General features: G+C 42.3%; 1 protein-coding gene and 1 non-coding gene across 9 annotated transcripts in view; one reads left to right on the top strand and one right to left on the bottom strand.

Annotated features, from left to right (window-relative positions):
• The first annotated feature begins 1538 nt into the window (after positions 1–1538).
• LOC111828195 lies at positions 1539–1645 on the top strand. Its single transcript, XR_002831984.1, has one exon. It is a non-coding gene; the product is annotated as a U6 spliceosomal RNA (small nuclear RNA).
• A 4375-nt stretch (positions 1646–6020) lies between these two features.
• Positions 6021–22852, bottom strand: part of SLC28A3 (solute carrier family 28 member 3) — a 54117-nt gene continuing 37285 nt past the window's right edge. For 6 of the 8 annotated variants that reach the window (XM_023763629.1, XM_023763630.1, XM_006100023.3 and 3 more), the window contains 10 exons: positions 21296–21376; positions 19615–19695; positions 17563–17688; positions 15885–16015; positions 14342–14510; positions 13746–13943; positions 9232–9313; positions 8417–8515; positions 8056–8176; positions 6021–7221 (listed from right to left, as the gene is read on the bottom strand). In XM_023763629.1, the coding sequence (XP_023619397.1) occupies positions 7095–7221; positions 8056–8176; positions 8417–8515; positions 9232–9313; positions 13746–13943; positions 14342–14510; positions 15885–16015; positions 17563–17688; positions 19615–19695; positions 21296–21376 (1215 nt within the window). In that variant the 3' untranslated portion in view covers positions 6021–7094. Of the gene's footprint in view, positions 7222–8055; positions 8177–8416; positions 8516–9231; positions 9314–13745; positions 13944–14341; positions 14511–15884; positions 16016–17562; positions 17689–19614; positions 19696–21295; positions 21377–22852 lie in introns of those variants that run through there. The other 2 variants (XM_023763627.1, XR_002831980.1) reach the window with 2 other exon arrangements.

Below are 22852 nucleotides of genomic sequence, written 5' to 3'. Positions count from 1 at the left end.
GACTTCTGCAAAGGTCAGTGAAAGGCCCAAGTTTACATAGCCAATAACTGATAGATCAGTCTGTGCTTTTCCAACTACGCCACGCTGCTTCCCACCCTTTAAGAAAGCAATGCAATACACTATTTTAAATAGGCATCATTTGCATTATTGAGCAGCTGTGTGGCTCTCCAAATTGACTTGTCTTCCACACTGCATGGAAAACAGTATCTAGTCCACATTAATTATAAATACATAACCCTAGGCTTCAAATACTGGCTAGTTGATGAGTAGTGCTGAGCTAATTTTTTAGTAAGTGATAAAGGTTAAAATCTTGACAGGCAACTGGAACTTAGCCAAAAGTCCACTATTAACACTGTGGTTATTTAACATCTTGAAGAGACCTTAGAAATAGTTGGTCCAGTATTTGGACCAACTGTTTGAGTTTTGAGCAAGAGGAGTCTTTGTTGCGTGATCCTGAAAGGGGTTCAGTATTGACCACCCTTGCCTTTTCCCCTGCTCGAGGCCAGAGAAATGACTGCCATTATGGCAACCAGGAATGCCTCTCCACATGAAAATAATTCTTCCATGCATTTGAAATACCCACTTTGAGTGGTTGTTGATGACTGTCTAAAGCAGTGGTTCTCAGCCTTGGCTGCACATTAGAATCACCTGGGAATCTTTTTAAAATCCTGATTTCTGGGCCTCATCCTCAGGAAACTCTGTTTCTTTGTTATGGGGTGGGGCCACAACATTAGTAACAAAGAAACAGAATTTCCGGAGGATGAGGCCCGGAAATCAGGATTTTAAAAAGATTCCCAGGTGATTCTAATGTGCAGCCAAGGTTGAGAACCACTGTTCTAAAATGAAGGAAATGCAATCCATCTCGACTGGGGTGAAGTCACATACATGGGTGTATACATTTGTCAAAAATCATCAGACTGTACACTTCAATTCTGTGTAGTTGCTGTATATTAAGTTATACCTCAATGAAAAAAAAGTGTATTATATAGTCTTTTTCTGTGAGGCATGCTTCTAAGTGCTTTACATTGAATTAACTTATTTAATTATCACAAAAATATGGGAGAGAAGATATGTTTATTTGCATTTTACAGATGGGGACACTGAGATAGGTAGAGAGGTTATATCAAAGGTAAAGGGGCCAGGATTTGAATACTGGTAGTTCCACTCCAGAGCCGAAATCTTAGCTGCTGAAGTAGCAACCAGCTGGTTGTTTTCCATTTCTTGAAAGAGCTTTTCCAAATGTGATAGCAGGACAATGGCTCAGATAAGCAGAAGGAATCTGGTTACGGGTAAATACTCGTATTCATGCTGGGTGTTGGGATGTTTTTAATGATTCCATTTAGTTTCAACAAAGACAACACTACTAAATTGCAGGCTGGCCTTGCAGATAGATGATCAGGAAGGCCAGTCTCCTGAACTTTGTTTGCTAATTACTGTACAACACAGTTCATGTAGGACAAGCCAAACCCTGTGCCTGACATTACCAAGAGATGGAAGGTGAAGTGCTTCAGGCTTTGAGCTTGAAAGAAGCCTCACCTGTGCTCTCTTCGGCAGCACACATACTAAAATTGGAACGATACAGAGAAGATTAGCAAGGCCCCTGTGCAAGGATGAGATGCAAATTTGTGAAATGTTCCATATTTAAAAATAAAGATGACTCACCACTCCAGTTTGCTAGTTATCACTTATTGTATTGTTTATTATACAGAGAAAAATTAGCAGCGACACCAAAGTGTTAACTGTGGCTGACTTATGGTAGGAATGAGATTGAAGTGGGAGGCAATTTCCAACTTCTCACTTGCATAGCCTTTGCAATTTTTATGAGTGTGTAATTTTGATGAGATTTTAAAAAGTTTTCAACAGTGATCCAGTTAACTGTCTGCTTATGTGAAGGTTAGCCATTTTGCAATCTTCACTTATTCATTGAATAAACGTTTACCAAATGTCTACTAGATGCCAGATCCTAGGTACTGGAGATACATAGGAATTAGTAGTCTCGTGGTCAGACAGACATGTGTGTAAACAATCAAACAACGAGGTGGTTACTCTGCAGTTGAAGGGATTTAGATTAGACCAGGGATACTGCCCCAACTCTGCTGTTAGCCATGGGTTTGGTGGCTCTACATGTCTGGGGGCAGGGAGTAGGGGGGCTGAGGGGAGTTGAAACATTTCTGAATGATGTAGGGTTCTACAATTCTCTTATCTAATCTATTAAAAGAAAAACATGCAAATTGACTGCACCTCTGCTATGCCCCAAGCCACGCCCACCAGCCAATCAGAGTGACTATATGCAAATTAACCCAACCAAGATGGCGGCCGGCAGCCACAGAGCTGGAGCAAGCAGGAGGCTTGGTTGCCCCGGCGATGGAGGAAGCCAAGTTTCCGCCTGCCCTGGCTGGCTGTGGCCTCCGTTCAAGGCAACAAAGTTTCAATTATAGAAGAAAAATAAATCCCAGATACCTGCTTCCAGCCAGCCTCCACTGGGAGCTTGGGTGGCTGGGGGCTGTGGCCAGCCTGCAGACAGCCATCAGCCCCATCACCCAGGCTGGCCACACCCTCATGGGGTGAGGGTCCCCACTGGGGGGCTTGACCAGCCTGCAAACAGCCATCAGCCCCTCACCCAGACTGGCCAGGCACCCCAGCGGGGACCCCTAACCTGAAGGTGGTGTGGCCAGCCTGAAAACAGCTATCAGCCCCTCACCCGGGCTGGCCAGGCACCCCAGCAGGACCCCCCTCCCTAAAGGGGGTGTGGCCAGCCTGAAAATGGCCCTCAGCTCCTCACCCAGGCTGGCCAGGCACCCCAGTGCGGACCCCCACTCTGATGCGGGACACCCTTCGGGGCAAACCAGCCGGCCCCCACCCATGCACCAGGCCTCTATCCTATATAATAAAAGGGTAATATTCAAATTGACCTAACAGCAGAACGACTGGGAATGACTGGTCACTATAACACACACTGACCACCAGGGGGCAGATGCTCAATGCAGGAGCTGCCCCCTGGTGGTCAGTGCGCTCCCACAGGGGGAGCTCTGTTCAGCCACAAGCCAGGATGACAGCTGCCAGTACAGTGGTGGTGGTAGGAGCCTCTCCCGCCTCCTCAGCAGCTCTAAGGATGTCCGACTGCAGCTTAGGCCTACTCCCCGCTGGCAAGTGGACATCCCCCAAGGGCTCCCGGGCTGCCAGAGGGATGTCTGACTGCCAGCTTAGGCCCAATCCCCCAGGGAGCAGGCCTAAGCCATCAGGTGGTCATCCCCCGAGGAGTCCCAGACTGCTAGAGGGCACAGGCCAGGCTGAGGGACCCCCCCACGAGTGCACAAATTTTTGTGCACCAGGCCTCTAGTTTTATGAATATTACCAGAAGCATGTTTGTACATGGAAGATGTAGGGCTGATTTTACATGTTAACATGGCTTGTAAGACATACATTTTATTCCAATCCTGGTTTCTCATGGTCAAGTAGTTGCTGTCAGTTCTAGGAGGACTAAATCTTAAGGTTGTAATTTGAATGCTTTCCTCCATTGCATGGCTACTGGCTATATCCTTCTCAACATCAGTCACTGTTTTCCCATTTTGCAAAAGATATAATGGGTAAGAGGGGCTGACTTGGTGCAGATTCATTGTTTATTTTTTAGAGTCTTTTGAAATGAAAATGCCAAGGAAACCCACTAATGACCACAGTTGAAAATACTCACTGTACATCCAGGAGACAGTCATATTGCTTTGTGATATAAAGGCAAACAATTGTTACAAGCTTGTGCTGTCCTTAGACCCAGAAAAAGAATTGGTAAATGTACACTTTCCTTCCTGCTTGAGCTTACAACAAAAAATTTTTTTATAAATAAGTAACAGGTTGTAGAAAGTAGTTATTCTCAGGGCCAGGTGGTTCATTAGCACCATATGGCGTGCCTGTACCAGACATCTCTGTCTTAAATCCTATGTTCCTGCCTGTTTAAAATGTGAATGATTGCCTCCCCTTCTCCACTCCAGGACATTCAGGGGAGTTTAATCCTTCCTGGCACACTGTGTCCTTCAGTACCTTCTTTAAAAGCATGCCTGATTTTGTAATTGTTCTGTAATTGGAAGTCAGCTTCACTGGACAAGTGCAGGTCTTAAGCCCTTCACAGTAGCCTATCAGCCTAAATAAACCACAGAAATATAAAAACAATTAGTTGGGCGTTTTTGCAAAATGAATGGATGTTAGTAATCAGTGTAGTTGCAGAGACTTTGCCACTCAGGTCTAACTGCTTGAATATGCTGACTCTACCAATGGGGGTTAGGGGGAATCAAAGAAAATTCTCCATGGTCCGTGATTCCAATTTATTTTTGCCTGAGGCCCTAAGGCTTCTATAGGGTCAAAAAATTTGTTTATAACCATAGTTTCTGCATTGGGGCAAGAAATGCCATTTCTGCTCCCTTCTCCTTTTGCAAACCAATTAGGAGAATAATAAGCAGTAGAGCAAACTTCCATCTTTATTGAAATTAGGAGACATTCATATCTGGACTTCTAATACTGTGTTTGGAAAGGGCTTTCTGATTAGTGAAAACTGTATCAGTGTAAACACAGACTTAGAAATAAGGCAGTGGGCTGACAAGACAGAGTGCAGAGTTTTTCAAAATATAGGGTGCCCCAAAAAGTGTATACATATACTTTGAATAATTATAAAGCAGTGTCTATTAAAACACATTTTGTTTTCAAAATTGAGCTGTCAGGTGTTAAAGTATGTATATATTTTTGGGGGACACCCTATAGATATCACAGCTTTGGCTTAAAAAAGTTCCAGGTACCTAGGCTGACAGCCACATGTTGTCAGCACTGAGTGACCTCAGAGAACAACTGAGAAGCACATAGGAAACACATGGACATACCATCTTAGGACACTGGGGGGCGGGGTGAAGGATAAACTGGGTGTGTGTGCAAACATCCCTTTAGCTTCTATGTCTGCTAAAGAAGAGTGAAGATGCCCTGGCTGCTTTAGCTTAATGGCTAGAGCATTGGCCTGCGGACTGGAGAGTCCTGGGTTTGATTCCGGTCAAGGTCACATGCCTGGGTTGTGAGCTCAGTCCCTAGTAGGGTTGGGCAGGAGGCAGCCAATCAATGATTCTCTCTCATCATTGATGTTTCTATCTCTCTCTGTTTCTCCCTTCCTCTCTGAAATCAATAAAAATATATTTTAAAAGAAAGAGTATAGACTTTACCATGCACCAAAAACCTCCATTAAGAGGTTTCACTGGGAGCATGTAGTTTGCTATCTCATTTATGTAGAATTGTACACACACACACACACACACACACACACACACACACACACACACACACACAGTGGTGGGAAGGGAAGGATAGAGCTAGAACTATACATAATGACTTATAGGAATTTGCAAGGTTATATTACCAATTGAAAAGAAGTTGAAGGTGATATGTAAATTGACTCATTCTATTTGTATAGAACCAACGTTCTTATATGTTTGGAGAAAGGTGCATATGGCAGTCAATTAACAATATTAGTCTCAGGGGTATGGTACTGGAAAGAGCTGGAGTCAACAGGGTGAGGAGAAAGTTGTGTGTGTATTCAGATAGTTCCAAACTTATGATTTTTTAACTTTATGATGGTGTGAAAGCAACTTACATTCAGTAGAAGCTGTCCTGCAAATTTTGAATTTTGACCTTTTCCTGAGCTAGTAATATATGTTAAGATACTCTCTCTTGATGCTGGGCAGTGATAGTGAACCACAGCTCCTGGTCAGTCACACAATCTCAAGGGTAAACAACTGATACTCTACAGTGTACTGTGTTGCTAGCATTTTTAGATACTGTGTTTTGTATTTTTCCATCCTATCACATCTATAAAATACCCGTCTGTGTCTTCTAGTTCTGGCGAGAAGGGGAAGGCAATTACTCTTGAGATGAAACTCAAGACGATTGTCCAACTGTAGGCTAATGTAGGTGTTCTAAGCACATTTATGGTAGGCTAAGCTAAGCTATGATGTTTAGGTTAGGTGTATTAAATGGATTTTTGACTTACATTTTCAACTTCTAATGAGTTTATTGGGATGTAACACCATTGTAACATCATCATTTAAAAATTATATAATTTTAAAATTGGTATTACTTTTTATAATTTGAAAAAGAAAAATGCTTAAAAAAAAACAGGGCAGTAATTGTTTTCCTTGAAATAATAATTTTTAAAAAGAGCTCAGAGAAGAGCTAAGAGCTACAAACATCCAAGGAATAGTAATGGTAACAGACATAATTTGAAAAGTAGTTGGTCAGAGAGAGACACTAGAAACATCAAAGAGATTCTTTAAAATAAAGCAGAATATAAAAAAATGCAAAGAGTTAAAAAGGGAGAGAAAAATAATAGCCATAGCAGACAAAGAGAACCAATATATGAATAATTGGCCTCCATGATACACTAAGCCAAAGGCTTTTATGAAGGCTGACACCAGAACATAAGAACAGAGGGGGGAAAAAAACAGAAAAAAAGAAAAAAAAAACAGAGGGAAAAGACATATAAATATGTTTCCATAAAATAAAGTCTATATACCAAAAGGGCACATTCAGTTCCAAAAAAATTTTGATACAAATGATTAATAACTAGAAATATCCTGGTATATTATGCTTCTGACATAAAGAGTTCTTTGGGTATTTAGCTTGCTTCTTCACCACCTCCACTAAAACCAGCACAAAAGAAAATCAACTATTTACACATAGATTTAAAAAAATTACTCTTGTTCATTAACAAAAAGAAAAATATAAATAAATTACTTAAGGTATTTCAAAACCTTTTTTACATTCATTTTTCTGTGAGTCCACACCTTAGTGTTTGTGTTTTCTCATTCAAAATGGTCTTTACGGTATGAAGAGCACTTGTGATGGCCCGGCTGGTGTGGCTCCGTGGTTGAGCATTGACCCAGGAACCAAGAGGTCACAGTTTGATTCCCAGCCAGGACATATGCTGGGTTTCACTCCTGTTCTTCTTTCGAATTAAAGCTGATTCCATGATGGATGTATCAATCTGTGGAGAATAGCTTTTTTTTCTCTCCAAAGTAGAAAATTCAGCACCTGTACTTAGAGTTCTGTTGGAGAAGTAACTGAACTCAGAATGCATCAGGGATCCAACTGCAGTTCAATGATGATGGATTCAACAATTGGCAGCAGTTCTTCAGAGAATACAGGCTGTGGTTTCCTCCTGGGATGACCTTGCCGGGACCGTTGACAACAGTGCTAGTGGAAAGTGGAATGAAACAGTTAGTTGAGCCTTAGAAAACAGAAACAGTAGATGAGCAAAAGATGACACATCAGAAAAAAGCATAGGGGAGGAAGCTGATTTCCTCCCTCACATTCTGGTTAGGGCAGGTTAAAGACAGACTCCCCGGAGAATTAGTTTTGACTCTCAAATCCTATTTGGCCTCAAGGATTTTCCCTGTTTCTTCCAGAATAAACAAAGGGAGAATCAAATCAATCCTTTTAGAACACTTACATATGAAGAAGGGCAGATGGGTGGGGATATTGATTTTGTAAACAGAAACTGTACAGGACGGGGGTGGCTGGCATGGGCCACTGGTGGCCCCTCATTCGCTGTAGTTTATCACCACGTTGTCAGGATAACCTGTGCTGCATGACCTCCTTCAAGGGAGGCAGTACCTAGTAATGAAACTAGGATACTAGTTAAGGGCGTGGGTTCTGTGGCAGAAACCTAATTTTTCTTAGGTCTTTCTGTCTTGATTGTGCATGAACTCATTTTTCTTAGGCAAGTGACATAGCCTCTCCAAGCCTGATTTTATCCAATGCGTACCCAAGCAAGAGTGCCTAACTTAAACAGTGGTTTCAAAGTTCAAGTGAACTAATTCATACACAGCTGGGGGCGTATAAAATGCTTGAGCAGCACTGTTTAATATTATGATTCCTAGCCTTAGCTGAGAAAAGTTAAAGTGAAAGGGGGTTAGAATGGTCACACACATTCTTATATTTAAATAAAGTTAAGAGTTATGAAGATATAAAAATAAGTGAATGGGGTCTATAAGGGATATAAAGAAGTAATAATCAAGAATACAATACCTGCTCAAGAGAGTCTGGCAACAAGATACCACATTGGTTGTGTTTCTAGGTAAACTGGAGTTGAAGACATTCTCTAAAATGTGGTGACAGCTGACATCTACAGGTGTGCCAGAGAGAATGCCTGGAAGCGGAACAGATGCCATTCAGTGTATTCATTAACAAAGCCTCTGAACTCTCCTTCGGGTCTTAGCTTCTCCATCGTGCCCCACACATTTCACTTTACAACATGCTTACAGGCAGCTCTGCCTCTCAACTTTCTGCAGCAGCATATGCTGCATATGCAGGTTGGAAGCTCTGTCCCCCTGAAAGCTGCCATCCTATGGGCACAGGGAGACAGGACACAGAGGACAGGATGTGGTACCTGCGACACAGGCTGTCATGAAGCAGGCTGTGGTCCCTGAAATCAGAGCTCTCATTGCCCCTGAGATGATGTCATCCTTTCTGGAAGGAGCCATGGATGCTGGGAAACAGAAGCAAGAATTAGAGATTATTGTCGAGACTATTGAGTAGAATTCCAAATTCCCAGCCTTTGAGAATTGTTCTGGGGTGGGGTCTCAGGTCAGCTAACTTAAAAAACAAAAAACAAAACAAAACAGAAAACTAAGCTGGAAAATTCAAGATTCAAGAACTTAGCGATGAGCTCCACAACCAAAGTTCTCTGGTGTGTGAGGAAGGGACTAAGTTTGTCCACACAAAGAAACAAGTCCTCAGTTTCATCCAGAAGGCTCCTGGTATGTTGGGGGCATGGCAAGGCAATTGCATTGCAAGGATGCATTCCAAATATTTGCAATCCATTCATCATTATCATCTACTTCTATGCCCATGAGAGAAATCACAATTTAATCATAGCATTTTCCCACTGAACTTCCACTGAACCCTTGCATCCTTCTCCAGGTGGCCATTATAATCTCTGGGAACTGGCATGCAAAGTGAAACCTATGTGTCATCCTCAGGTGGAAAAGAACCTGTCCATTGGAGCAAATTCTTGTTCAAGTTAGCTTGGGTATACACAGCAAAACTGCACTGCAGAGCAGGGATAAAAAATAGACTCCAAAAGATTTACTGCTTTACAGGGCTTTTTTTTTTTTCCTAACACAAATCATGTCACAGAGCAAAATGGAGAGCTGAAGCATTTTTACATCACATCTATTGTTGAATAATATTCTTTCCACTTACTGAGTGCGCCAATTGCTATTCCTAGGGAACTGATATTGGCAAAGCCACAGAGAGCATAAGTGGCAATGGTCTCCGAACGAATCTGTAAATAAGCATAAACACACAAGTGTATATAAGGTGTGACCCAGCTTATAAATATGACATCCTAACCAGGTTTTCTAGTGTGACTATGGAAACAGTATTGACAACTAAATGTGCAATGCATGGTGTCTAACACTTGTTGGGGGCATGACACTCTTTTTCCATCTCCCCTTGAATTTTGAGGAAGGAAAAAGAGACTATGTGGATTCAGAGACTCTATAAAAGACTTGAGGTTTGCCCAGGCTGGTGTAGCTCAGTTGGTTGAGCATCATCCCATGCACTGAAAGGTAGCCAGTTCGATTCCAGGTCAGGGCACATACCCAGGTTGTGGGTTTGATCCCTGGTCGGGGTGTGTATGGGAGGCGACCGATCAATGTTTCTCTCTCACATCAATATTTTCTCTCTCTAAAAATCAATAAAAAAGAGATTTAAAAAGTTGTTTAAGAAAAAAAAATTGAGGTTGGTGGTCTTGGCCTCTACAAATTGCTACTTTCTGCTTACAATGATAGCTTCTAACATCAATATGACCAGGCCACCTATTATAATGTGACAGGCACAGTACTAACTACTAAAGATACAAAATTGGTCCCAGAAAATATCCACATTACATTTATTTGACAAAGGACTTATTCAGAATGTATAAAGAACTGTTATAACTCATTAGTAAGAAGACAAGCACCCAATTAAAAAAAACAGATTTCACAAAAGACATATGAATGACCAATAAGCACATGAGAAGATGTTCATCCTTACTCACCAGGAAATGCAAATTAAAACAATGAGATACCACTGAGTCTACTAAAATGGCTAAAAAGGTGGACAATAGCAAATGTTGGCAAAGATGTGGAGCAATTGGAGCTCTTGTACATCATTGGTGGGAGCGTAAGCTTGACATAGCCTGTTTGTAAAATACAAATGTACTCGGTAGTTTCTTATCAAGTTAACGTAACATTGCTGTGCCACCAGAAATCCCACTCCTAGGAATTTTCCCAGGAGAAGTAAATATGTATGTCCACAAGAAAACTGTTCATGAATACCTGTAGTAGCTTTATTCATAACAGCCCCAAGCTGGAAATAACTCAAATGTCCTTCAACAGGCAGATGGACAAATTGTGGCTATCCATAAAATAGAATACTACTCTGCAATAAAAATAACTAATATATGCAACAACACGAATGCTAAGTGAATCCATTTATATGAAATTCTAAAATAAGCAAAAGTAATCGATAGTGAAAGAAAGGTCCTTGCTGCCCGGGGCTGGGGAGGAGAGTTGTTGACTACAGTGGGACGTGGGACACTTGCTAGGTGTGATGGAAATGTTCTATATCTTGCTTGTGGTCATGGTTACACAGGGGACACATTTGTCAAAACTCATGTACACCCAAAACGGGCCTTTTGGTATGTAAACTATATTTCAGTAAAAAGAATGTGTTAAAATGAATTCTACTAGGCAAGAGGAAGCTCAGAGATACCTCAGGAGTTCCTCTCAGTATGGGTGTGGTGTGTGCTTGCTTTCCTTTCTTTGTTCCTCAGCTCTGAACATCCCATGGGAATATTAGGTGCCTGCTTAGAAGGGGGAGAGTGAACAGTCCTTCTCACAGGGCAGTGAGATGATGGAAGGTGAATTTGTAAAACCATGAACATGGCCCTCCGCCTCTATTCTGATAGTCAAGAGGTGTTGCTCTGGCCAGATAATTCTTTCTCAGACTGAGGGACCTACTGTAGGAAGGAGGCTCAGAGATTCAGTGGACTTTGTTGTTCACCAGAGGTATACCCAATCTGGTAAAGGCACCCCCCACAAGGAGGCAATAATTTTCTTTTCCAAAATCCTGAAAAATCTATGATTTGGTTCAAAGAACAAACAAGGCCAATGCTACATTCAAAGTGGTGGTGCCTTTTCCCCCTTTTTCACTCACTAGATTTTTAAAAATATGTATGTTTTCATTGATTTGAGAGAGAGAGAGAGAGAGAGAGAGAGAAACATCAATCAGTTGTCTCCTGCATGCACCCCAACTGCAGGATTGAGCCTGCAACTCGGGCTTGTGCTCTGACTGGGAATTGAACCAGCGACCTTTTGGTGCATGGGATGATGTTTAAACAACTGAGCAACACTGGCCAGGGCACTAACTGGAATTTTTAAAAATATATATTTATTGATTTTTTACAGAGAGGAAGGAAGAGGGATAGAGAGTTAGAAACATCGATGAGAGAGAAACATTGATCAGCTGCCTCCTGCACACCCCCTACTGGGGATGTGCCCGCAACCAAGGTACATGCCCTTGACTGGAATCGAACCCGGGACCCTTCAGTCCGAAGGCTGATGCTCTATCCACTGAGTCAAAATGGTCAGGGCAACTGGAATTTTTAAAAGCTCACATTTAAGACTCAAGTGGTCATGGCAATTTTTGTTGATTATAAGGCCCCTCTTCTTGTTCCTGGTTTCTGAGAACTCCTTTGTTGGTTGTCAATCAGTGTGCTTATAGCAGGCAGGAAAAAGATATTTCAAGTATTCGAGCAGTCCAATGTTTCTGAACAAGCTCATTCTCATCCCCTGCTTCCTCTAGTGCTTTTCATTTAGTTCAGTCGTCTTAAAAAACGGGCCAGCCTATTAAGAGACCATAGGGAGGGAAATGGCATAAAGGACCGAGACTCCTCTTTCTCCTTTCTGGGGAGTTATGGGAACGGAGTACACAGCTGTGGCCATGGAGGGTTGTATAATAAGAGGAAAAGGAGGCTGGGATGATTGCATTTTGCCTTTTCCCATAAATGTGCAAGATTACATGATGGAATGGGCTGCATGTACTAGGAAATTAATAATAGATCCTACAGCTCTCCTTGCAAAGATGCCATATGTACAAGGACATTCATTGCAGCATTACCTCCAACAGCAAAAAATTGGTAATATTGTTCATCAGCAAGGGACTGGTTACAATAAATTGCAATGTGCCTGTACAATAGAATACCATGACACAGACAATGATATGGAAAGGCATCTGAAATATGTCATTACATGCGATGAGCAAGGCTAAGAACAGAGAGCCTAATATGGTACTGGGAGAGAGGCTGGGAGCAGAGAATAGGGAGAATGACTTACTTTTCCCTCTACATCATTTTGTACCCTTTGAATTCTGTACCACAGTTTGTATTACATGTAAGCAAACATGCAAGACATTATGGTTAAGAAAGAGAACATGATTGAGAAATAAAGAGCTCATTCTGTGTATGTGGGTGCTGCATACATGTTCTGATCTCTTAAACGGAGATCAGCAGTGGCCATAATTCAATGGATTACATTGGGTTTTTGCCTCTTGCATCCAGATCTCACACTCCAGCTACAGTTACAGGGTACCTTTCCTAGGAGATTGTTGTCCCTCCCCCGAAACACACACTTCTTGGTTAGTAAACAAGAACTTGCAGGGACTCACCCCATTTTGTTGATTGGAAATAAGATCTGGAAAATAAAAAAGTGCTTTTCCCATCACGACTCAACATTAGTAGAAGACAGTGAGCTCATATTTCCAAATGTCCTTTGTGTGCCTGCCTCTGGTTGGACTCACCTCCAACCCAAATCAGCTCTATTGTTCTTTCCTCCATCCCCTTAATAACCTGTTGGCAAACCTGCTCAGCATTGCCAGAACTGTGAGCTTGCTGTGCTCATTAACAGAACCACTTTCTCCTGGCAGCTGGCAGCTGGGGATGGAAAACATTTCACTTCATCTAGACCAGTGGTTATCAACCTTGGCTGCACATTAGAATCACCTGGGAATCTTTTTTAAAATCCTGATTTCTGGGCCTCATCCTCCGGAAATTCTGTTTCTTTGTTATGGGGTGAGGCCACAACATTAGTAACTAAGAAACATAGTTATGGGATACTTGTCTCAGAGGTTCTGATCACAGACCCTGACCTTCTCTTCTCTCATCCACTTGGAGGGTGGCAATGTGTCTAGGATGTCCAGGCACTATGTTGTGGTTTCTCAGAGTTCATAGAATTGCTTAAGCTGGAAGGAAGGGACCTTCAAGATTATTAGACTATGAGCCCCATTAGGGCTTAGGCCTCATCACTTGTTCAGTACTGTGGCCTCAGTACCTAAGTATGTTGTACATAGAAGGTATTCAATAAGTATTTGCTGATTGGTTAATTTCAGTCCCAGCTCCATAGTGCTCAAAAGTAAATGATCACAGTGATAAGGATTAGTTGTGTTTCTCTGTACACACACACACACACACACACTGATTAACTCAACATAACTGAAAATTATGAGGTGCTAAGTACACAATGAGCTCCATGAGACCAGGGATTTTGGTATGTTTTATTTTCTTGATGCATCCCAAGTGCCTGCCATGCTGTCTGACACACAGAGGCACCAGTAACTATCTGATGAATGTATGTACGTGATGAAAAGGTGCACTGAACATCAAAAGATTTACTCACCGACATATATTGCTGCACACCATTCACAAATTTGGGTCCAGCCTCTTTCCTTAAATTGATCAATTTTGAGAGATGCTCATAAGCCACAAATTCATTGAAGAATGTCTTATAACCTAAGAGTTTGGCAACCATAAAGCTGTCCTGCCAGTCCACTCCCATCATGAAGGAGAAGGGCATGAAGATGTAGGAGCATATTAGCTACAGAAACCAAAAACAGATACTTTATTAGAATGGTGATTTGCTTCTGCCTCAACCTACATACAAGATTGTTCCTGCCCCTTCTGTGTTTCCTTGAGGCATAAAAATCCCTTCACACACCCTTGCCCATCTTTATCCATTAGGAATCAGGGTTGGAATTGGTCATTTGAAGCAATCTGGATTCTTGGGATGGGGTCAGGAGAGAATGACTGAATATTGGAGGGGAGGAGGATGTTAAGAGAGGGAAGAGAGGGTGAGAAGATGGGGGTTACACGGTAAGTGCGTACATTAGGTAAGAGTGTGCTATAGGCATTAGGGAAAACTGTTCAGAAACCTTTTCTTAGTTTTAAGAAAGATAGGCAGAAATAAAATGGAGGAGAAACATAGTAGAATTATACCTCGAAACTTAGTTGTGGGTAGTCGAGCATGTTTCCGAACCAGGACAGCGCTGAGTTCATAAAAGACAACAAGGCTATGAAGGCAATCAGATTCACAGCGATGTTTGCCACCAGGGAGATGGATGCGGAGGCTCCCTGCGTTGCGGCTTCTAGGAGATTCCTTGAATCACTTTATCAAAAAATAGTAATCCCAGAATTACCGATGAGTTTTCTGCGGATGGATATCACATGTATGGGAATGGCCTAATCAAAGCTCATTTGGGTGGAGAGACCAGCTCTCAGGCCCATGTCTGAGTCAAAATACTCACCTGAATCCTATGAAATCATGGTGGCAGAGTGTAGGTGATGGGTATGTGTTATATTACTCTTTTCATATGGAGTCATTATAATATAAAAATTAGGAAAAGATAAAACTTTAGGTTTTAAAAATTATCTCTAATTAAAAATAGCTATCAGAGAATATTTAGAAAATATTCATTATGTAAGAACTAACAGTTCAAGGAAGGTCTGAATGTCCATAACCTCACTTAAGAAATGGAACGTGACTATCACCTTTGAGTCTCACCTTCCTGGCCCCCAGTGCTCTTTCTTAGTCTCATCTTCTTCTCTCTAACCTCAGAAGTACCTGGCTCCCTTAAAATTTGCTGATCATTCTCTTTCTTTTCAATTTTCCTACTTGTCTGTATCCCTAAATAATATGCTGTGTAGGTTTACACATTTGCTAACTTTATAAGTGGAATCACACATATTTCATATATACATTCAACAACTTGCTTTTCACTCATGGTTAGGACTTTCCCTATAATACGAACAAAGGATGAATCTCAAAAACATGTTGGTTAATTCTGTGATTTCATGAAACACTCTTGAACATCCTAAATCCCTTAGTCTCTCCCACCTTTTTTTTCTTTTCCACAGAGCCAAAGAAAATGAACCAATGAGGGGCTAAGGATTATTATATCACACTGTCTCTTCCCTATCTATATATATAAAAGCCTAAGCGACTGAAAGACTGAACAACCGGTTGCTTTGATGCGCACTGTCCACCAAGGGGCAGATGCTCAATGCAGGTGCTGCCCCCTGGTGGTCAGTGTGCTCCCACAGCCAACCTCCTGCAGCTGGCCAACCTCCCACAGTCCGTCCCCCTGGCCTGCTGCCCTGACGGGCCCCGATTGCTGGCCAGGCCTAGGGACCCCACCCGTGCATGAATTTGTGCACCAGGCCTCTAGTTATATAATAAACTTCTAGAAGTGATTATCCCATGGCTTTCCAATGGTCTTAAGCTCAATGAACACCATACTATATTTAAAGTGAAATATCTACATTTAACAGTCAAGGAATTGTACTGATATTCAGGTATTTAGAAAGATTTTCCTCCAGTGTGAAAACAAGATTTTTTTGGGTGAAGTCTAAATAGCCACTGGGAAATTAAATTTGTTTCACTACTGTTAATTCACTGTGCTCTCTGATGATCACCTTAAATTTGGACCTCCCTCCCCCTCTGGTTGTGTAGTGATGAACTAGGTGAACGTGTTCCACTTACCCAGTTTCCATTTTCATGGCATTCTTGAGGGTTATTTTAGGTGTTTCTGTCTCAGGCCAAAAGAGTTTAGCAACAGCCAGTGATGCAGGTGCTGACATAACTGAAGCCGTCAACAAATGGGTGGGTGAAACCTGTGATTTCAGGAGAAAAAAGGCCAACTTAGGTATAGCTCTTCTGTTGTGTTCAGAATAAAGGTCCCAAAAGTCTTCCAAGGGAAAAGATGGGCAGGAATTGATTCTATGTCAGAAAACAATATTTCTTTGGAGGCTTGGGAGAGCTTACTTAGCCAAATCGGCATCACCTTGAGAGTCAGAGGGAGAAGAGAGGAATTTGAGTGAATTAATCACATCCTTGAGGAGAAGTACAAACAACTCAGATCATTTCAGAAGAGGATTATCTTGCACTGTAGGAACTTTCAAAGAAGCTCCTCCACCTCTCTGTTGTGCTTTTGAATGTTCAAAGCCCATCCATTATGTCATCAATTTAGATAGGGGCTACCTGTGGGGTACAGGCATGGATGTACCCCTCTCCATCTTTCCTCTGCTATCCTGAAATCCTTTGAGTCTTTACATAATATTAATTTACCCAGAATCCCTTTAATCTGTAAACTATTTCTGTTTTCCTCACTGCTGGTCTACTTAAACTCTTTCCCTTTTCCTCCCTGTCACCCTAATTGTTTCTGCATTCTCACTTATAGTTTCAGAATTCTAGAATCAGCACCTCTCCCTACTCCCAACTGGAGATCTGGTCAAACTGCTATTCCTGAGGTATCCTTGCTCCTTTTCTTCTTCCCTCTTTTTATTGACTGGCTTTCCAAGGCCCAGACGTAGTCCTGGAATGAAACACATCTGTCTTGTGAGAATTCCTAATCACTGGTTCACACAGCTGGTGTGTTATTCCATTTCTCCAATACGGGTTCCATCTATGTACAGCTCTGTGCACCAGTTATCATAACATTCTCCAGCCCCATACCACAGGCCACCAGCTCTCAACTGGGCTGTACATTGGAATCTGGGGAGTTTAAAAAAAATATTGATTCCTGGGTCTCATCCCAAGAGATTCAGGTTTAATTACTCTGGGTTATGGGTTTGGGCATGAGGGCTTCTAAAAGCTCCTTGGTGATTCTAATGTATGGCAAGGTTTGAGAACCACTGCTCTAGGCCAGAGGTCAGACAGCATTTTCTGTAAAGGGCGATGGAGTAAACAATTTTGGCCTTGGGGGCCACAACTATTCAATGCTATAGCATGAAAGCTGCTGTACAGAAACGAATGGGAGTAGCTGGTTTCTAATAAAACTTCAATTTTATTAGAAAAAAAGGGAGTGATCTAGATTTGGCTCATGAGCCTTAGTCTGCTGACCCTGGTCTAGATCGCCTCTGCTAATGTCAGAATAGTTTAATTTTTAATATAATTTAAATTTTCAGCAAAAGTAACCTCATAATATGATTTCATTCTATTATGGGTGGATATAATTCACATTTAGGTGACAAGGATATGAAAGTGAAACCCCCAAAAGGCCACTCCATTCAAATGCCAAAGGAATTGTGACCAACTATACAGCAAAAAGGATACTCTTTTGGTCTCCTTATCCAGCAGCAATGGGGAAAAAAAAGAAAAGAAATAATAGCAAGGAAAGACGAGGTTGTATTTCCATAAGTCAATCCCCAAATATTCTTACCCCGAAAGAAATGTATGCGCCCAAGACACTTCCGGCAATGGTAGCGTACCCGGCGGTCATAATTGCGTGGAGTTCGGACTTGGTGATGTATGGTAAGTACGGTCGGACCAGCAGTGGGGACTCTGACTGAAAAGAAAGTGTGACCAGATTAAACATTACCTTTGAAATTTTGGGACTTTATTGCAACCTACTGACATTTCTATTCTCTAAATGCAGTATTTCTAAGAGCGGACCTCAGACCAGCTCTATCAGCAGCACGTGGGGAACTTTGTAGACATGCTGAATCAGAGGCTCTGGGGGTGGGGCCAGCACCCCGTTTTAATAAGGCTTCCAGGTGCTCCTGTGCATGCTGAGTTTGAGGACCCCCACCATAGGTGTCTGGCTTATTTGGACTCTAGGGCAGTGCACTTACAGGATAGAGTCATGTGTTGTTTGCAAAGCTTGCAAGGCCAATTCGCCTAAGGCCCCCACCTAGCCTAGGACTGAATTCTGCTGGCTGTGTACACTTTTCAAAGGTGGGAACATCATTGGCCAAATAACTCTACCCAGTGGCCTGGCCTTGTGATTCCCGAGCTTCTTTAACTTCCCATCTTCCAGCTTCATGCGACAGACCCTAAGTCACTTTGCTAATACCACAGGGAAACAGAAACACAAGTATAAAAAAAAAATACCAGCAATAACAAGGACAGGGGCCCACAGGCCCTTTTCTCATTGAGAATCAGAGACACCCCTCTTCCTCTTGGGCGGAAAGGAATTGGAGAGGGTGTAGTTGTAAAGGCTTGAGTCCCATTAAGGAGAGCCGGTGCCTGCAGCGTGGGGCTCTCCATAAATAATAGCTGTACTTTTAGCATATTAAGTACCAAATTGAGCACCACAGAAGCATGTGTGCAATTTTACAATTTTCCCCTCATTATTTCTAATTGTTTGAAAAGATTGAATGTGTTGAGCTCCAATTTATGGACTAAATTGAAACTCAGTACATGAGTCCTCTTACCCTGCAGGTAGGAGTAATCAACTCAAGATGGTGCCCTAATTAGTCCTGAGAGAGTTTATGACTATAATTATAATAATTTCAATTCCTACGGAAGGAATATGGGCCCCGCTCTAAAGACTCTGCTCCCAGCTAGCAAGCTGGGCTTACCAATAAGGCCCAGTCTGCCTGGAGCAGTTGTAAGCCTAGGATTTGGGCTGTGTGCTTTCCTGGCTGACTTGATTTTCACTTCAAATCCAGTTTCCTGGGGCAGCCCTGACAGCAAGCATTCATACTGGGTTTCTGTGGTGTGTGATGCCATTCTGCCTGGAGCTACGTATCTGAATGATGAGATGATCATTACCATTTATTACGTGTCCACCCCTCAGGAATGCTGCTGTTTTGAGGGATATCTGTTGGCACTTTTTTTTTCTTTCTTAAAGGGATGTCAAGCAAAGAGACACTTTGCCTGATGGGTGAGAGATAAAAATGCTTTTGTTCATCAACATTTTTCTTCAGGCTCAGCAAAGATAGTGTTGGCCAATAAAGAAAAGGGAGAATGAGCTTGAGTATTCATACAGCTGCCTGGTTGTTGGTTGAGAGCCTTTCTTGGTCTCCTTCATTACCACAAGCCCTATACTTGGGGTGCCTGGGCACGTTAGCAGCTTCGAGATACATGGTGAGTTCCCTTCGAGGGGATGAGCTGCTAGCCTCAGAAGGGTGAGCCAGAGACCTCACCAGTTCAAATAGAAAAGATGTACTGAGAAGCTGTATACAAGAAGCCCGATGTTTTTGGTAAATGAGTCAGTCTTTCTTCCTGTCCATGAATGTTCAAGAACCGAAATACTATATTAGTGCACCCAGACTCTTGGAATGGATTTCAACTCCTCCTCCCCCTCTTGCTCTCATTTTTCCCCCTCTTTCTCTGGAATCCTGGACTTTGTCAATACTGACTGTTTTCTATTTTGACACCCTTCCCCTTGCACTGAAAGAAATAACATAGTTCTTTTAAAATCCTACTTTCTGGGAAGAGTATCCATTTGAGCAGATGTTTTGTTTTATTTTTTAACATTACAACTTACCTGTCCGACAAATATATTGCCAGCAGCAACTACAGATTCAATAGGAGATGATCCCATAGTAACTAGCATTATCCATCCAACCTAAATGGGAAAAGTCAATGAAGAACTATTTGTATATACACAAAATGTCAAAGTAGGGATAAGAATCTTTAAGCTGGAGCGAAATGCTGTGACCTTCAATTGTGGGCATGTGAGTATATCATATCTAGTCCAGAGCAGGCTGATCAAATCCTCCTGTTTGAGTCATAAGTCTGAGTCACTGTATATACTTTGAACATTATACAAATGAATTTCTGTTGAAATAGTGTAAACAGTCATGCTGGCTTTACTGTGTTCCAAGCACTGTGTTAAACTCTTTGTCCGAATAATGCATTTAATCCTCATAATAACCCTTTGAGGGAGGTCCCATAATTATACCCATTTTATTTATTTTAATTTTATTTTTTTGTTAATCCTCACCTAAGGGTATTTTTTCCCTTTATTTCTTTAGAGAGAGCAGAATGGACAGAGGGGGGAGGGGGAGAGACAGAAGAAATCGATGTGAGAGAGACACACTGATTGGTTGCCTCCTCCACGTGCCCAGACCGCAGAGCTGGGGATCAAACCTGCAACCCAGGTACATGCCCTTGACTTGGAATCGAACCTGCGCCACACCAGCCAGGGCAATGCCCATTTCATAGAAGGGGAAACCAAGGCACAGCCAGTTCAGTTGTTTTGTGAAAGATCACCCAGCTACTAAATAGTGGCATGTAGTTGAGTTGTGGCCTTTCCTACTTAACTGAAATGAACATAGCTTATGGTCCGGTTTTTGTACTGGTCCTTCCAACCAGAGCCTGTGGGGCCACCTCAGGATGAGGACTTCCAATTGCATTTTCTCCCCTTTCTGTTTAGACACAGTAATTCTGAATGTTTAAATTGACAAGCAGATAATTATGGGCCCTGGCTCTCTTGTTGAAATTCTGAATCTGCTGGTATTCATCTGGTTCATTTTCTCTCGCTCTCTCTCTCTCTCTCTCTCTCTCTCCCCCTTTCCCCCCCCTTCCTCCCTCCCTTTCTCCCTTCCGCCCTTGATCCATTTTATTTATTTACAGAAATAAAAGGCGGGCCTGACTATGCCAAGGCCCTGTATGTACTGCTTCACTCTCATGTGCATTCAAGCTCTGTTAAAAATTTCCTACTTTTAAAAATCAAACATATGAGTGTAGGACTGACAGTTGCTGAGGCAGCAGGAAGGAGATAAACTTTTCATATTTAAAGCAAACATTGTGTGCTTACAAAACTCCCCTAGAAGCGAAAAGCAGCTTTGCCTTCTTCCTTCTTGCGTTGATTCTCTAGCAACCCCTAGACTTTTGTGACCTCCTTACATAGACCTACTCTGTGTAAGGTGCCGGGTGGGCAGCCAGGATGAAGGAACAATGTTGCTTTCCCCGGCAGGTGTCTGACCTGTTGGTGTTAAGTCTTTGACTTAAAGAAGTAATGGCTAATAGATGTCCCTGAGATAACATTCTCTCCATGGAAACATGTGGGATTTGGGGCATTTCAATCAAATAATATGGGTGGTGGTGGATCTTGGTACAAAGAGAAAAATACTCGGAAAAACCTGGATAAAAGGCCGATAAGACTTTGTCCCTGAAATAATCCAGTTCTACACCTGTCACCCAATCCCTTCCAGTCCAGGTACCTTTCTAACGATCCACTGCATCAGTCCGAGGTAGTAGAGCATGGACATGACAGTGCTGAAGAAGATCACGATGGGCAGGATCTGGGTGGGTGGAGATGAAAGTGATCACGGGTTAATGTTGGCCCTCCTGGTGTTAGTAGGTTTCAGATCCGTCTCCTTTCTGCCTCCCTCTGAGGCGTCATAACAATACTAGGAACTCCTCTCAAACAAAACAACACTTTTATTGGGCGGCTTCCCCATGAACTGTCTCTTACTCTAATTTGTTCTGGGTAAGCTTGAGTATATTTCATAGGAAAATTGACATTTTTTCCCTCTGCTACAATGAGCTCTTCTTACTTTAGTTTCTCTGAGAAGGAATGAAGTTTGAGAGGAATTTGTAATAACTAGATCAACAAACTGAAGGTGCTACTGGAGATATACTTACTCTGATATTTAGCAGACATGGGTGCCACCACTCACCAGTAGTGGAGATCAAGTGGGAGCAACCTTAGATCCTTATTCATAGTGGCTGCACAGATCAGCTACAGCGTGGTAAGTGCTTACACACTGTGCCTCCTATAGAGTAAGCACTCATTCATTTAGCTTTGAAGGTAATAACTATTTTACTTCTAGATTTTTGAATCGCTGAAATGATTAAACTTGGGAAACATCTGTGCTAACAAAATGTTGTCTTTTTTCTGGATCCTATTTTCCTGATGCTCTTTGGGTGCCTTCAATGCAACCTGTGTGTCTACAGGGAACAGCTTGTACCCCGCGGAGATCACTCAGAGCTGTGGTCTACGACCTCCACACCCCTACCCCACCACACCCCTTCAAGCCCTCTGCTCCCCAGCTAAATGGCTGGAGATAAGCCTCCACCAGAGGCACAGAATGGCTGAAGACAGTTTGTACAAGATCTAATTTAGAAAAATCTATTAATAATATATATTAAAAGACATTCTGTGCCATTCTTGAGAGCTCACTCATGTCCTTTTATTGGCTTTAATGGGAAGGCAGAGCCCTTCTGAAAGCCTCAGGGAGCTGGAGGGGCTCATCTCTCCAGTGTTTCCACGGGGATTCTGCTTCGGTGGACAGGATAGATGTTGCTGCCCCCGGAGAACAAGATCTGAAGACACTCAGACAGTCTGGACAGCAAATTTCATCTTCCCTGTGGCTTTATTTTTCCCAGTTCTGAATTAAATTCATGATATGAGCACACTTCCATCTCAATTTATAAACACTTGACCTTTCCAAGATGGCTTAGTTATCTCAGTACCAAAGCATCAAATCAACAGTTTAAAAAATCAGCAGTTTCTAAAGGTTCACCGTTAACAGTTGGCCTAACCGATGTTGGGGTTCTTTGGAGGTAAATTGGGAGTCACTAAGTGAGCAAACAATTTAGAAGTGTAGGAACAATAACATACCACAAAAGAATCAAGTGGAATGAAAAGCCACATGCATCTTTCCAGCTCATCAACAAGGATTGATAGGGATTCCCCCAAAGAAGGTGAGCTTCCTGGGCTTGTGGGAGTCTTGGGAGGGAACCTATTAGGCCTGGCCATGGGGCCAGCTGGCCTT

Source organism: Myotis lucifugus, unplaced genomic scaffold (genome assembly GCF_000147115.1).
Source record: "Myotis lucifugus unplaced genomic scaffold, Myoluc2.0 scaffold_295, whole genome shotgun sequence".
Lineage (NCBI taxonomy): Eukaryota > Metazoa > Chordata > Mammalia > Chiroptera > Vespertilionidae > Myotis > Myotis lucifugus.
Note: the sequence above shows the minus strand (reverse complement) of the source record. Positions and strands in the feature narration are given on the sequence as shown.